At 49.7% G+C, this 15,956-nt stretch overlaps 2 protein-coding genes across 2 annotated transcripts; both read left to right on the top strand.

Annotated features, from left to right (window-relative positions):
• Positions 1-96: 96 nt before the first annotated feature.
• LOC119112922 (GTP-binding protein Rheb homolog) lies at positions 97-6,001 on the top strand. Its single transcript, XM_037237226.1, has 6 exons — positions 97-185; positions 2,861-2,949; positions 3,717-3,788; positions 4,175-4,382; positions 4,804-4,933; positions 5,306-6,001. Exons 2-6 carry the CDS (start codon positions 2,901-2,903, stop codon positions 5,393-5,395), a joined length of 549 nt encoding a protein of 182 aa, XP_037093121.1. The 5' UTR covers positions 97-185; positions 2,861-2,900; the 3' UTR covers positions 5,396-6,001.
• A 760-nt stretch (positions 6,002-6,761) lies between these two features.
• On the top strand, positions 6,762-15,721 carry LOC119112360 (ubiquilin-4-like). The gene is given in 5 exon segments (XM_037236517.1): positions 6,762-6,864; positions 12,952-13,298; positions 13,300-13,471; positions 13,473-13,838; positions 13,840-15,721. Coding segments are annotated over 4 exon segments (1,668 nt in total). The 5' UTR covers positions 6,762-6,864; positions 12,952-13,038; the 3' UTR covers positions 14,710-15,721.
• The last annotated feature ends 235 nt before the right edge of the window (positions 15,722-15,956 follow it).

Genomic DNA, 15,956 nt, shown 5'->3' with positions numbered 1-15,956 from the left:
TACACAAATTAAGACAGAAAATGCGCATGTTGTACAATGACGATCCCACACCTTACCATCGCACCTGCATAGCCAAAAATTGAGTGCGTTGTTAGATCTGGGAGGTCGGGAAGTCCAAGGCCGTTGAAAGATAGTCGTGTTTTAAAGTATCCCTGTTCGCGTGAGGGGAGTGACGAGCGTGCGTGGTAAGGATGATCCCGTGGATGTGACGACCGTGATACACCTGGCTAAGCTAAGAATATGGAGTGTGTATCGCTACATTGGGCTGTGTATGTTTGGTTCCCTATTCCTGTGATGTGACAATGGAACTGGATCTACACCAATATGAGCATGTCTTTGTGGGATAAGCGAAACGTTTTGCGTGCTTAATATAGTGGGAAATGAGAGGGGCATATGGTCTCATCGAAGGTTGTCAATGTTACACACAATAATAATGAAAAATTTGTTGATGCATGCTAGCATCACATGAACGTGTTTGAGTCAACCAATGGGAGGGTCACACCACTTGACCCTCTGAATGTCTGGCACATTACTGTGCACCTACTTACCCTGCCTCAAGTTACATGAATGCATGAAGACAGCCAATTATATGAATCTGGTAAGAAGGAGGTGCAGATTTTGATAATTTTTTAAATTAATGTGCCTTGGTTTTAAACATATTTGTTTTATTTAACATGGCCCAGCTTTGTTCATTCATGGTTACCAGCACAGGTGTTAATATTGAGGGTAGAAAATATAAGCTATGCCTGCTTGATAATGTTGTGTAGTTTTGTTTTGTTGGAGGTCACAGCACCAGCTTTTCTCAGAATGCTGTAAAATGAGGAGCTTACAGCTTTTCTTGCTTATGTCTAGTGTTTGTCTCTCTTAATTTCTTCTTGAGTAAGCATATAAGTTGTCTGCAATTGTGCCAGGGCTATTCATGAGGGCTTCCATTCAGCACAAACTTGCTAACTGATAATGCTGTCTGACAAACCATCCTGCATTTAAGCAAGCATCAAGTTGTACATACCACTGAAATATGACATGAAGAGTAATAACTTGGTTTTATACAGCAGTTTATGACTTACTGCAAAGCTCATGTTCACTGCCAGTCAAGACAATACAATGTTATTTATGCTCCACAGGACTGGAGTGCACATATGACACAAGGATTGGTATGATGGCTTATGCACTTACAGTAAGATATTTGATATTAACCAATGCTAAAACTCCTTACATGTTAGACTATAATGAGCATTTATCACTAGATGATCAGATGAGCTTATTCTAATTGTGCAGTTTTTGGAGCAGCAAAGCAATGATAACTGCAAAAAACCTGAGGTGTTTTTAGTCTTTGTTTCATGTATGTCTTTTGGTCAGCTATATAGTATGTAAAATCAAGGTAAATAACATAAATTGGTGCATGGTTGGATCTGTGTTTAAATTAAAATGATGTCCAGATTTTCCTATTTGCTTCTGACACTTTCTGCAGTTTTGTAGATGGCCTGACTTGTGGTATATGGACAGTTCTTTATCACAGCATATACATAAATTCCATTTTTAGCAAGAAGCATTTTTGCTGTGTGTTATTATGCCTTTGATTACTTACTTTGGATTGCTAAACCACAAATGTATCATGGAGATGAAGATTATATTTTAACCCTGATCTGCATGAAATTGTCTATGTACTGAAACATGATCATCTCAGACTAGTTGTGTTTTAGATTGACCGGTCTCATCGTCATATGGAGATGAACCCCAGGAAATTCTTAGAAGTCCCTTAATGGCTGTGTTGTTGGCTTGGCTGTGAAATGAATGGAGGGCACTGCTGCTCTTTAAAAGTATCCATAATCTAACTCTTGTGGAGCCATTAAGTTGTATGCAAGCTACATATATTTATCTTGCTTGTAATAGTTTGCACCTCTCTGACCTTGGATGTGCTAACAAGATATGAGGCTAGTAAAAAGTATGTATTTTTACTTTAGAATGCACTCTCATTACCATGGTTGATTGATGGCCCAAAATCCCAGATTGTTATCCATGACAGGGAATGGGGATATAGCAATAAAGTTGTGGGCCTCCAAGGACAACCATTTAATATGTTACATCTTTGGGATGCCCACAGCTATCACTTGGTTAGCATCAACATTGGCCTGGTGATGTCAAATTTGGACAGCTGTGTAGTGAGGATTGATTAACAGAGCAGTTGTGGTTAAGCTAAAACCAAAGTAGAGCCTTTTCTCTTTCAGATTTGAATTTGTGTTGAGATGTTCTGGGATTTTAGCTCACTGTGCAAAATTTCATTGTTTTCATCATTTTAATATTATTGCCAATATTTTATTTTTAGCTGGAAAAGTCCAGCATTTATATAGCTGTTGTTTGATTCCAGGTTATGCACTTGTACATTGTGTTAAAATAAAACCAAAATGCTTGTAAATGGCAAATATTGAAAAGTGTTTTAGTCCCAGTTCTGTGATCAATTTGTGGTTAAATTAATTCAAATTCATCTGGTGCCTGGGTGGGTCTAAATGGAACCTGGGTGGGTCTAAAATGGCATACCACAAACATCCCCAATGTCACATTGCTCACTGTGGTATATCAAAGTTTCCCAATTTCAGGATGCTTGAAAAGACAGAATATGCTGTGAGTCTGTGCTTGCTGTGATACTGTTGTAAGAGTCTGTGCTTGCCACAACCTTACACACCTTCATGATGACTTGTGTTGTTTGCCCCATCCAGGTCAGACCCATCCTAGTGAAAATCATGTGTGCACAAGACATGACAGAGTGTACCACAAGGCATGTGCAGGGTATACTTGTTCTAGTGTAACATGTTTGTTACCACATGCTATTCAACATATTAAGATTGGTCATTGTTTTTAGGTCAGCGTAAAGCTTCATACACATCCTCTGCGTGGACAAAATGCCCTCAAAGCAGAGGAAAGTTGCTGTGTTGGGGTTCCGTTCAGTCGGTGAGTTAACATGTTTTGATGATGCTGATGTGTTGGTTTGCATATTAATACAATGGAGCATTTACTAATTTCATAGGTTAACCTGTAAAATGCCTTCACTTGCACAACCCAGAATGAGAGGCTTAAGTCATTTTACTAGTTTTTTTTTTGTCTGGCCTGGCTGTGTTGGCTAAGGTTATTATTATATCAGCTGTGTTGAGCTCACTCTCAATGTGTCAAGCAGGTCAGCTAAACTGTTCACTTGTTGAATGCACCGTTCTCCCACATATCATACGTTTGTGTCAAAGTGACAGATCTGATCATGTTGTGCCAAGATGCTCTCTATTTCAAAATGCAAAATCTTGTATTACACTGTCCTCACATATTGCACTTACTTGTTGCGATACAGTATGGCCACATGTTTGTCTGTTGATGAACAGTGTATAAGGAAGCAGCAATCATGACTTTGTATTTGTGATGAATGAGGCAAACAGATTCTTTGATTATAATGTGAGGTTAAAGGTTGTCATCTATGGAATGAAATGTGCTTTACATGGTATAGTTACATTTGGCTGAGAGGTTATATTGCATATATTTGAAATCCCAAGTGTTTCAAAGAACTGCTTATACCATATCAGAAAGAAATTCTGAGTTGTCATTCAGTTGCCTGTTTACCCCATGTTTATTTGACAGGTGATGGGCCAGACATGCTTTCACCCATTGCTGCATTACTGTCCACAACACCTGGTTTGTCTGATTGTGAGTGCTCTTTCGCCTCATGTTGCCAGGCAAGTCGTCCTTGTCCATTCAATTCGTCGACAACCAGTTCGTGGACTCGTACGACCCCACTATTGAAAACAGTGAGTATAATGTCAATGTGAGTGAGTATGTCAGTGTCAATGTCAGTGAGTGTATACAATATGTTTTCAAAGTGGGTCAAGTCAGCTGTCTGAATTGTGCTTTCAGAACAATGCCTAAGCTCGCTTGTAATAACCTGGATAATATTGTCTTTTGACATCAGCTTGTACCGTACTATTCGTCATGTTGGATATTTGTCGTTCGTAAAAGCGCAATCCAGCTCAGTTATCGCCACATCTACGGGCTGCGCGGAGCGAAGACATGTTCGGAAGTTAGATTTCACACCAAGTCCAGCAGTCCTACTCGTAGCACTCCTCCGGCCGCGCATGCTGGCGTTCCGCTGTTCGCCCCTGGAAGGCCCGCTGATGAACTGACACGTCTCCTGCAGCGTTCTCTAAGGTGGTGAAGGTGCGCGGCCAAGAGTACGAGATCAAGATCGTGGACACGGCCGGCCAGGACGAATGCTCCATCATGCCTTCCCAGTACACCATGGACGTCCACGGCTACGTCCTCGTCTACAGCATCAACTCGCACAAGAGCTTCGAGGTGCTCCGCTCCATCCACGACCGGCTGCTCGACCTCACGGGCAAAGTCAAGTGAGCGCGCGCTCCGGCCCCGAACGTTGCCTCCGTGGCTAGGGCCGAGACTGGCTGCTGTTGCAGCGCTCGCAGAGAGGTGGACCACCACGTAGAGAGGGATCGAACCGAATCGAACCGGGTCATATCCGTTCGCTCCCCCCCCCCCCCCCGTTTCCCAAGATGGCTCAAGCTAGGAGAAAATGACAGTTTGCTACACTGTGAAGAAAATTGAAGCATTTTTGTCCGTGATAAGTTTTCTTTCCTTCTGGTAAAAGGAAGCGAAATTTAATGACTGAAAACCAGAACTGCTTGTTTGTGGTCGGCCCCCGAGGCGGGGGTCCCTCTCCCCCACGACAGCGTTCTGAATCTGTCCCTACTCGCGCAGTCCGTGTGTGCTCATGAATGGGTCCGGTAGTCTGACGGGCTGCCTCCTGCGCAGTCTGCCGATGGTGCTCGTTGGCAACAAGACTGACCTGCACCGCGAGCGCGAGATCTCGTTCGATGACGGCAAGCGCCTGGCCGACTCGTGGGGTGCCCTCTTCCTGGAGACGTCTGCCAAGCGGAACGAGGTGAGCGGCACCGCCGCCTGGACAGCAGCGCAGCGAAGAGCGGGGAAATGATGACGCCGGTTATGTCTTCGTGAGATGTGTCGCCTGGCCTCTCTCAGGGGATTCGTGTGATGGCGGGCATGTTTGGCGTCCTGTGCATTCTTCACTCGTTTCGGAAGGCGTCTTGTCTTATCTGATGCACGCACTCAGTAATTTCATGTGGCACCCCTCGTGGAAAGGCTTGCATTGTCTTTTCTACCGGAGGTACTTATTTTACCGCAGTGTCCCCGTCTGACATGCTGGATCCGACTGTCTGTTCTGGTCCCACGTGATCCGAAGGACCCCATGCAGCGCCGACTGACCCTACTGACCCCGTCCGTCGGTCGTGCGCAGTCGGTGTCCGACATCTTCAACCAGCTGGTGGTGGAGATGGAGCGGGCCGACGGCAACGCCCCCAAGGACTCGTCCTGCGCCGTGCAGTGAAGCCGGCGCGCCGCCGGGCGCGTGGCCCCATGTAGCGGGCGGGGGAAACCGGGCTGGGATGACACGGCGCCTGGCGCCGGCCGGGCGTGCCGATCAAGCTGGCCTTATCGCCGCGTCTGCGCGCGACGGGTGCTCCTGACGGCCGGCGCGGGTGTGGCTGGTGAAACAGGTTGGCGCACAAGTATTGCAATGAGTGTAACGCGCCAGGCAATAACGATTTCCGTGTGTGGTGATGACGAGTGGGTCCAGTTTCTTTGCGTCACGCTTTGCCACTGCACACCGGCGGCCGGACGCGGCAAGGCTGGGTTTATGTACTGATATCGAATCCATTGTACAGACTTCGCTCTTTCATAGCTGTATATACATATGTACCCGTGTACAGTGACGTTGAAATTCTGATTGAGCCATTGATGTTAATTTTATAGTACGAGGGGTACCGGTGGCTCGGCGCCGGGCAGGGATCCGCAGCGTCCCGATCTGCATGTGCCCTACAATGGCAAGGTGTTCGCTCCTGTCAGCCTGAGTGGTCAGGGATTACCTCCAGATGTCGATGGCGAGAGGCTGGTACACGCATAGTAGTATGAATAAATGGCTGAGGACACGTCATGGTTGGTACTGACGTAGGTGGTCGCTGTCTTCGTCCGATCACGATTCAGTTCCGCGCGGTTGGATGCTCCGCGTTTGCCCCCCCCCCCCCCCCCCCCCCCATGGGCTGAACTGGGTGGGATGGGGCTAGCCTTCCGCCAGGGCGAAGCATAAGTGTACAGGGAGACGAATATTGTGGCTCTTTTAGATGTTAAACAGTCACCCTCCCCCCCCCCCGCCCCTCATTGGCACATTTCCGTGTCCAGCCGTCGCCACGCGGGGTACTACGCTCAGTAAATCGTGTGAAAATGGTTTGTTAACGCACAATAAAGCACTGCCCCACTGATCAAGCACCACCACACTGCATCCGGCTAGCATTTGATGAACGGCTAAATGCCGAGTCTCAACGATGGTGTGCTCGGACTCTATGGTAAAAGAGTAAAATTGTTTATTCTATCACGCCAAACTAGCAGGGACGCGCGATCCTGGGAGAGAGCTCATCTTGCCTTACCTATTTGACTTAACCGGAGGTGCGCAAAAGGCGTTATCCCTTTATTCTGAAGATAAATATGGCGCTACAGCCCTCGGTTAACTAGGCTCGGTTTGCCACCCTCTCGTAATCATAGGTTCAGTGTACCATCCCTTGTTTATTGCCGTAATTTTCGCCAAGTGTTGTAAATTAGCAGTGGCATGCCTTTTATTCTCTCGATATGGCACACTTTGGGATTCAAATGTGACGCAGAAAATGATATGATGACAGCATGACGCGGCGTACCTCCTTTACTGCTGACTGACTGGTGTGGGTGGCGCGCGGCTGATAAGGAAATACCGAGGGCAACTTCTTCATCTTTATTTTTATATCGCACAGCTTGTGCGAGCTTGAGGTTAGTGTGAAAAACAATAGATACTGGGATTGGATCAGCTTGCGATGCATTCAACAGACACGGTCAAACGCAAGGGCATGGTTACTCAGCTATTTATATTTGTTGTAGGTACATCGGTGGTCGCCTGATCATGACATATTAAACTAGGACGTTTTTTAAGTGTCATATATCTTTGGGATCAGTCTAGAAGAACTGCTGCACTGTTTTATGGCCATTGTCATTGATTCCTTTTACATTCGTAGGATGCATGCTCAAACCACAGACCCAGTCTGCAAAAGGTTGCAGACCAGTCCAAGATATATGGGGCAGGTCTGTTTCTGTTCCAAATGGGGTGCCCCACTTCTCTGGCTCAGGGCAGAGGTCCGTGATCTGGTGACTAGGGGTCCTTAAGATATCCTTTCTGTAATGTAATTTGCACTTATTTTGATGACCCCTACCACTTGGGATGGGCTGGAATCACACTGAGCCAATCACCAAAATTTTGAATTATCCTTATGTTACCTAACTTACAGCACTGACAAATGTGTGTGCATCTGGAATGCATCATTTCTCAACATGAATGATCAAATCTTTCCTTTTGGAGTTGTGATGCAGACACTAGTGAGATAACACCACCTATTTGGCATGCAGCTTCTACAGCTTATGTACCTGTTCAGAGTAAGTTACAGAAGCTAACATAAGGAAAATGTTTTGTACTAATGCAATATTTTTTGTCTGCTCATTTTAATGTTAAGAATGGTTATCTGGCTCTAGGGTGTGAGTGTTCTCATTCACTGCTGTACAGGATGATGTGTCAGGAGTAAAGTCAGCTATAACATGGTTAATACATATTTGACTCAATCAACTTTTGGGGTGCCCTGCTTGTTTGAATTGTGACTCCTCTGTTTTTATACATGTCAGGTTTTACCTGCCCCACCCAACCTTCTCTGCAGCTTGGCACCTGCCACAAGGTATCAAGAGCTGTCTGGAAATAATGTAACCCATCTTAATTGAGGAATTCTGACCCACAAATTTCCAAAACCTGCCCCAATTATTTATTCTTGGCTCAACCCTGCCCCAAAAAGATCTCATCAAAATCTGACTTGTTTTGCGGACTAGTCACAGGCTATGAATCACCACTGCACCTGCACAGGACATGATGTCTTTTCCTATTTTATCCTGTGTGGTCATGCTGTGCATTCTGCTAAAAAGAGAAACATTGACTGAATGTTTTAATGCATGTTTCAACACCTGAAATGCAATCTGTGTAGCCAAATTTATGGAAAAATTGGTGATTGATTAATTGCAGCTTTTCATTATACCTGTCAAGGGCATAGTTTCATAAAATGAGAAGAGGACTTAAAAGTGGAAAATGACCCAACCCACCCTTAAATATGCCAACAAGAAGGTTTCTCCAGATTTTTTCCACTTTCTTCCCAAAGCTGGGGAAGGGACTGAGCCCCCCCCCCCCCCCTAACTGAAAAGGAAACTGCACTTCTAGTACCTATATATTTAATTGCCTGGCTTTGGTATTGTCAGGAGCTTTGCTCATTGCAGTCGTAGCTGTGCTTTACAATAGCAACTGTACCACCCTTTCCCCTTAAGGTAAACTGCACACTTTTCCAGGGCTGCAGCCCTTACACTGGTGAACCCCAAACCATCCTGTCATTATGTTGTATGTACCAACAAACAAGACAGGGATGATGTACCTGTCAAACCTGTCACCTTTCCAACAGCAGTCAGACCACCAACTTTAGTGAGCTGGTACATAAATCAGTCATCAGTTACTTGAATGTCCAGTCACTGTTACCTTAGACAGACTCAGTGCTTTATACTCTTGTCAGCAAAAACTTGGCATGTGCATCACTTAGTGCTGTCAGGGATAGAATGCTGGTGTTTCCTGGTTATAGACTGGTACATTAAGACCCTTCCGTTACAACCTGAGGCGGGGCTGTTGCTATCCTATGCTGGGAGAACCATGCCATGAGCATCCTTCCAATTACAAGCACAGGAGGTGCCTGGGAGTCACTCTGGGTGTCAATCCCTGGTGGCAGGCACTGTCCTATTCTTGTGGGTGTCATCCACCTCCACTGTCTCAGCCAGTGATGGATGGCCTGGACAACCTATATAATCAACTGCATGCTGTTGTGGGTCTGGGTAAGCAAACCGTTCGCCTGATTGACAAATATAAATATGTTGTGTGCTATGGCCCTTGAATGCATCATGGTGACTGTTTGGACTGACCTCAGTCTGTCCCATTTCACCAAGACGCCTACATACCCGGACCCGACTTAGACTCAGATCACATCATTGCCACCATTCCTGACCCAGAGTCACCTGTTCAGTTGTTGACTGAGCTGATCGCCAACCATCTGACCATCATTCGTGCACCATTCAGCCACCCCTGCTGTCATTAGACGCATTTCACCGTGCGTCCATGCCGTGAGGTAAACTGGGATGCGTCCTGCTCCGATGTTCTGCAGGTGGACTGGAATCTAGTTTATCGGAATGAAGATTTGGAGCAGAAAGTGGTCGAGTTCACGCGCGTGTGGTGGATTGGGATGGACGTGCACTGCCCCTAAAAACCGTATCTCTCCGTCGTCGTTGCCACTGTCCTTGGCTTGAGGAGAGCCCTGACCTGCGACGGCTGATGCAGCAGCGCGATGACGCGTATCGAGTATGCCGCGAATCTGGGGCCGAAACCGACCTTTGGGTTCACCGACGCCTTTGAAACCGCGTGAAGGGCTATTGCGAGGTCGATGCGAAGTTTCTTGCGCGATACAATACTCACCGACCGGGTTGGTTTCTGGCGAAACATTAGAAACTTTACTTTCCATCCAGCGGAGGGACGTGGAGATGCCACTGTGGACCTGCCCATAGAAAAGGCCGACAAATGTAACGGGCATTTCGCTTTGGTAGGCCGGGGCGTCTCCGTCGAACTGGCATGGGGCAGTCACGGCGGTCTCCCTATTTCACGTCAAAACTGCGTCCTACGACTTCGCTCGAACGATCGATGGCTATGAGCGAGACGTCATCACCGGGCGATGGGACTTGACGGTGTGCCTTACATTACATGCATGTCTTGCATAAATGTTTCCCTGTCGTCGGGCCACATTTGCTTCATCCCATCAACACTTCTATCGCCTCTTGTGTTCGATTCGTGGAAGGTTGTCTCTGTCATCCCACCTCACAAGTCAGGCCCTCGTGACATCGCTATTAATTTAGGATCTATATATGAATGTTGCCTATAATGTCCAAAATATGTGAAAAGTTGTGTGCATGCAGCTATCGTCCCACCTCATTGCCCATGATCTTAAAGCTCCATCACAACACCCTTACCTTGCTAGAGGGTGCCTGAACAGAGGACGCCCTGGTCGACGTCATTGAGTGTGCGGTACGTCGGATTAATGCTGAGCACATTGTCGCCGACACTTCCATTGATCTAAGTTGTGCCTTTGATAGTATTGATCATGGCCTCCTGACAAAGTTGTAGTCATATGGCATTGATCTGAAGTAGTTTGAGAGTTACTTGCTGGTCGGCATCATGTGGTGAGAGATTCTCTCTCTCTCTCTCTCTCTCTCTCTCTCTCTCTCTCTCTCTCTCTCTCTCTCTCTCTCTCTCTCTCTCTCTCTCTCTGTCTCTCTTCTCTCTCTCTCTCTCTCTCTCTCTCTCTCTCTCTCTCTCTCTCTCTCTCTCTCTCTCTCTCTCTCTCTCTCTCTCTCTCTCTCTCTCTCTCTCCTCTCTCTCTCTCTCTCTCTCTCTCTCTCTCTCTTCTCTCTCTCTCTCTCTCTCTCTCTCTCTTTCTCTCTCTCTCTCTTCTCTCCTCTTCCTCTTCTCTCTTCTCTCTCTCCTCCTCTCTCTCTCTCTCTCTCTCTCTCTCCTCTCTCTTCTCTCTCTCTCTCCTCTCTCTCTCTCTCTCTCTCTCTCTCTCTCTTCCTCTCTCTCTCTTCCTCTCTCTCTCTCTCTTCTCTCTCTCTTTCTCTCTCTCTCTCTCTTCTCTGGCTCTCTCTCTCTCTCTTCTCTCTCTCTCTCTCTCTCTCTCTCTCTCTCTCTCTCTCTCTCTTCTCTCTCTCTCTCTCTCTCTCTATCTTACTCTCTCTCTCTCTCTCTCTCTCTCTCTCTCTCTCTCTCTCTCTCTCTCTCTCTCTCCTCTCTCTCTCTCTCTCTCTCTCTCTCTCTCTCTCTCTCTCTCTCTCTCTCTCTCTCTCTCTCTCTCTCTCTCTCTCTCTCTCTCTCTCTCTCTCTCTCTCTCTCTCTCTCTCTCTCTCTCTCTCTCTCTCTCTCTCTCTCTCTCTCTCTCTCTCTCTCTCTCTCTCTCTCTCTCTCCTCTCTCCTCTTCTCTCTCTCTCTCTCTCTCTCTCTCTCTTCTCTCTCTCTCTCTCTCTCTTCTCTCTTCTCTTTCTTCTTTCTCTCCTTTCCTCTCTTTTCCTCTTTTTTTCTCTTTTCTTCTCTTTTTCTCTTTTTTCTCTTCGAAGGACTCGCGGTGTCCCACAGGGATAAGTGGTCAGCCCTATCCTCTCCAGCATCTTCACAAGCAACCTTCCGTCTTACCGCTCTCACGGATGTCTAGTGTCCTACGCCGACAGCACCCAACTGCCAGACTCTGCTCATCCGGACGGAATATCCGTCCTGAAATCCCGACAGGTGGACACCATCCAAATTATTAAATCTTACTTCATACCTAACTCCCTTAAAATGAATCTCACCAAAGCGTTTTTTCTCCTTTGCACTCCACAGTCCCTAACGAAAATCTCATCTTTCCACCTTGGCATTGCGGAACATAAATTAAGCCTGTCGTCTGTGAAGTTGTCTGTCTGTTGTCTGGAGTTACTACTGAACGTATCCTTTCGTTGGGGGATGCACGTATCCATTGTTAAAGAGTGAAACTCAGTCCTTTTTGCTTGTCTGAAATTCATTACCACCTTACGCCCGAAGTTCATACACTTTTCATTCAGTCCCATATCTTCCTTCGTCCTCTGTACTGTCTCTCGGTCTGGGGCGGGGCTGCAGCGTGTCACCTGAGCAAAGTGCAGGGGTGATTAACTTTGGGGCCAGGGTCGTCACCGATGCTCGTTAGCGAGATTCAATGTTGGCGAATGTTTATGCGCTGGGTTGGTGCGGTGTTCCTGACATTGCCATTCACCGTGGCGGCCTCGCTGTACTCAGGGCATCTGCTAAAATGGTTTAATTCTACAAAAAATCGTTACACGTTGGCTTCGGCTTGAGCTTCGGCCTTGCGATGTTGAACTGAATGGTCTATCTTTGGTTTTGCGTTTTCCGAGGTTCGAAGCCACTGGCTTCGGTTTCACGTGCACGAAGCTCGAAGCTATTGGCTTTGGATTCGTCTCACGTTTCAAAACTACGATGTCGCTGGGTTCTGCTTTGGTTTTACAGTTCCAAACTTCGAAGTCACCTTCTTCAGCTTTTATGTCGGCCTCGGTTTTATGTTATTGTGTGGGCTTCGGATCCGGATTCGAGGCCGAAAGCCTTGCTTCGTCCCCGTGTCCCGATCTGTAAAATGCTACTCTTGTGGGCAGGCGGTCTGAATGTCCTTTGCTGAATTAAAAAGGCACGTCTCGCCTTGAAAGGTCATCAAAATGACGGAACATGCATAACTGTTAGGTGTCAGGGCCTAGCAAACTGCTAAGCCCTGACATGTGACCCTATCAGCTGATCTGCTAAGCCCTTACATCTGACCTATTTGGCTGATCTGCTAAGCCCTGACATCTGACCTGTCGGGCTAATCTGCTAATCCTGTGGCGCTTAGATGCTGGGTTGACCACTGTCGGGCTCAATGCTGATTGGCTGATCCTGAACGCAAAGAAAGAGCAGCGGGCAGTGAACCCCATGCCTGGTTTGCAATAACATGATAAAATATGTTCATGTCTGACGTCTAAGTGTTGGAATATTGTCACATCGCCTAGGCCAAAGTGCATAGCTCATGTGCTGCCTGTTAAAATTTGCCGACCTTGTTCTGCATTTAACGACTGGACTATTTAACCTTTCTTTTGCACTTGTGGGCGTATTCATCCTCAAGTTACCTGTGCATTGAGCAGGGTATTCCAAGATGGTGAAATTAACGCTAACTATTATGCATCCTGTTTCAGGGCCTATATACAATACACAAGCACTCTACAAACTCACTGGTTATTGGCACACCATTTAAAGCCTGACATCTTGGAAAACCATCAGGCATGTCAAGTAATGTTGAAGCTCAGGGTGCAGAAGGCCAGGAGAAGATATCAGTCACAGTCAAAACTCCAAGAGAAAAACAAACGTTTCAGGTGAGCCCGGATTGTGCCATAGCCGATTTCAAGAAGGAGGTCGCGGATGGCTTCAAGGCTTCTTCTGCACAACTGTGCCTCATTTTCGCCGGCAAGATCATGAAGGATCACGAGACGCTTGCCACGCATAAGGTGAAGGATGGCCAGACAGTGCATCTTGTCATTAAGTCTGCGAAGTACCGCCCAGCCCCAGGACGTGAACACCACATCGGAGCCAGCATCGAGCTCGACGACCAGCCAGCCGGCGCCGGACGCGGCGGCAGCCGGCCTGGGTGCCTTCGGCGGTATACCGGGCCTGGCCAACCTCGGTATGGGCTCGGCCAATTTCATGGAGCTGCAGCGCTAGCATGCAGCAAGAGATGCTGCGCAACCCGGAGATGCTGCAGCAGATGATGGAGAACCCCATGGTGCAGAGCATGATCAGTAATCCGGACGTGATGCGCCAGCTGATGGGGTCCAACCCGCAGATGCAACAGCTGATGGAGCGCAACCCCGAGATCACGCACATGCTCAACAACCCGGAGCTGCTGCGCCAGACGATGGAGCTGGCGCGCAACCCGGCCATGATGCAAGAGTTGGTCCGACAGCAGGACCGCGCAATGTCCAACCTGGAGTCGATCCCGGGCGGCTTCAGCGCGCTGCAGCGGGTCTATCGCGACATCCAGGAGCCCATGCTGGACGCCGCCCAGGAGATGACGAGCAATCCGTTCAGCTGCGCCGCTCGGCAGCCAGTCGGCGGGCACGGGCTCGGCGCCGGCTGCGCAGGCGGCGGCCGGCTCGGCCAACAGCGAGCCGCTGCCCAACCCCTGGGCGCCGCCGGCCACCAGCTCGGCGACGCGGCCCGCGCAGACGACCACCGCCTCCAGCACGGCCACTAGCGGCGCCGGCGGCCTCAATAGCATGCAGGGTCTGATGCAGCAGATGGCGGCCAACCCGCAGGCTATGCAAAGTATGATGAGCGCGCCTTATCTGCAGCCCATGCTGCAGTCACTCGCCTCCAACCCGGCTTTGGCGCAGTCGGTGATTGCCAACAACCCACTGTTTGCCAACAACGAGGCCATGCAGCAGCAGATGCAGACGATGTTGCCCACCTTCCTGCAGCAGATGCAGAACCCGGAGGTGCAACAGCTGATGACGAACCCGGAGGCGTTGCAGGCGATCCAGCAAGTGCAGGCCGGCCTCAATACGCTGCAGCAGACGTCACCCGGTCTGTTCGGCTCGATGGGCCTGAACATGACACCGCCACCGGCGCCGGCGGCGGCCGACGGCGCGCCGCCGCCGGCACCGCAGCCGGGCTCGGCGCCGGCTGCCGCGCCGGCCGGCGGCGTGCCGGCCGGCCAAGACCAGCTGTCGCAGTTCATGGCGCGCATGATGGGCTCGGTCGGACTGGGTGGCTCCCAGCCGCCCGAAGAGCGGTTCCGCTCCCAGCTCGAGCAGCTCGCCGCCATGGGCTTCGTTAACCGCGAGGCCAACGTGCGTGCGCTGGTGGCCACCTTCGGCGACGTGAACGCGGCCGTGGAGCGGCTGCTGGGCGGCGGCGGAGGCGGCGGCGGCGGCGCGCCGCCCTCGCAGTCAAGCTGAAACGTCGCCGGCGGACGGCTGCGGCCGACGGGCGCCGGTGGCCGCCGACGGCCGCCCGCGTTCGTAATCAGTCGCCGCGTTACTGGAGCTGCCGGCCGGGAGCGTGGGCTACTTTCCATTGGCTTTAAGCTCCCGGATGTAGTGCACCACGTGTCGACGGGGGCAGTCGCCATCGCCACCGCCAGCTGGGGCCGGCGCGTTCCGTGATTGGTAGGCGTCGTGTGTCGGAACGCCGAGCTGCAGGCTCTGAAGCCACCCCAGCGGGCGGTGGAAGGGCCGTGTTCGAGCTGATTTCGCACCGTTATAAATATATTATGTCGCGTCGGCTCTGGTATGACAAGGACACGGCTGCATCGGAGCCTGGTGTGAACGCGCTGATGTACAAGGCGCCATGCTGACTGCGCGTTGAGGCCTCGTTTGGGTGTGCGGATGTACCAGGCTTCACGCTGGCCTCCTGCATCGAAACCTAGTATGGATGCGCGAATGTAGAAAGCCTCATGCTGCGTTCGCGTTTAACTGATTGAGTGTACCGCACACCGAACGGATTTGCAGCATAATCACCCGGGTGCATTTACTTGGCTTAAAACTACGCAGCTTAAAAAGTGATGGTTTCACATTAAATAGCGGTGTAAGCGTTTTAGTTGGTACGGTGTCGCTATTTGATCGAAATGCGACCAATCTCGGCGCGTTTTGCTGTACAGCCAGGGCACGTTCTTCAATTATGTTTAATCGGACGGCGGGTGTGTTTCCATCTGGTAGTTGCGTCGTCGCTGTTCCGCCGGCCGCCCTCGGGCGTCATCAAGCGGACGTCACGTCGGCAATGGCACCGGTGTGGCGCCGCTGAAGCCTGAGCGCCGCCGGCGGGCGCGCGCCCAGCTGCCTTACTTTATAGCGGGGCACCTGTTACTCAGTTACACGCACCTTGCGTATCGCTTCGTGTTCGCGCAGATGCGCTATTCTGTACATTAAACCAGCCGTGTCGTGTTCGTGGCCAATACAGTAAGGTATGGGACTGGTGCTTTCCTCCGTCCCAGAAATCGAACCTGGACACGGGCAGAAGGCGCTGATTGGTAGCTGCAAACAGCGGCGTGGAGCTAGGTTGTTGTGGAGGGCATCTCCACGTATTTCAAATCCGTACCCCCCCCCCCCCCCCCTCCCCTCCCCGTTGCCGACGCTTCTCCGTAATGCGGCCTTCGTTGGGGCTTTACCAAGCACTCGGCTGTCGAGACAATATGGCGCCGTCCGCC

Source organism: Pollicipes pollicipes, unplaced genomic scaffold, assembly GCF_011947565.3.
Source record: "Pollicipes pollicipes isolate AB1234 unplaced genomic scaffold, Ppol_2.1 Scaffold_7261;HRSCAF=8764_pilon_pilon_pilon, whole genome shotgun sequence".
NCBI classification, from domain to species: domain Eukaryota; kingdom Metazoa; phylum Arthropoda; class Thecostraca; order Pollicipedomorpha; family Pollicipedidae; genus Pollicipes; species Pollicipes pollicipes.
The sequence above is the reverse complement of the archived record's forward strand: the minus strand, read 5'-3'. Positions and strand labels throughout refer to the sequence as shown.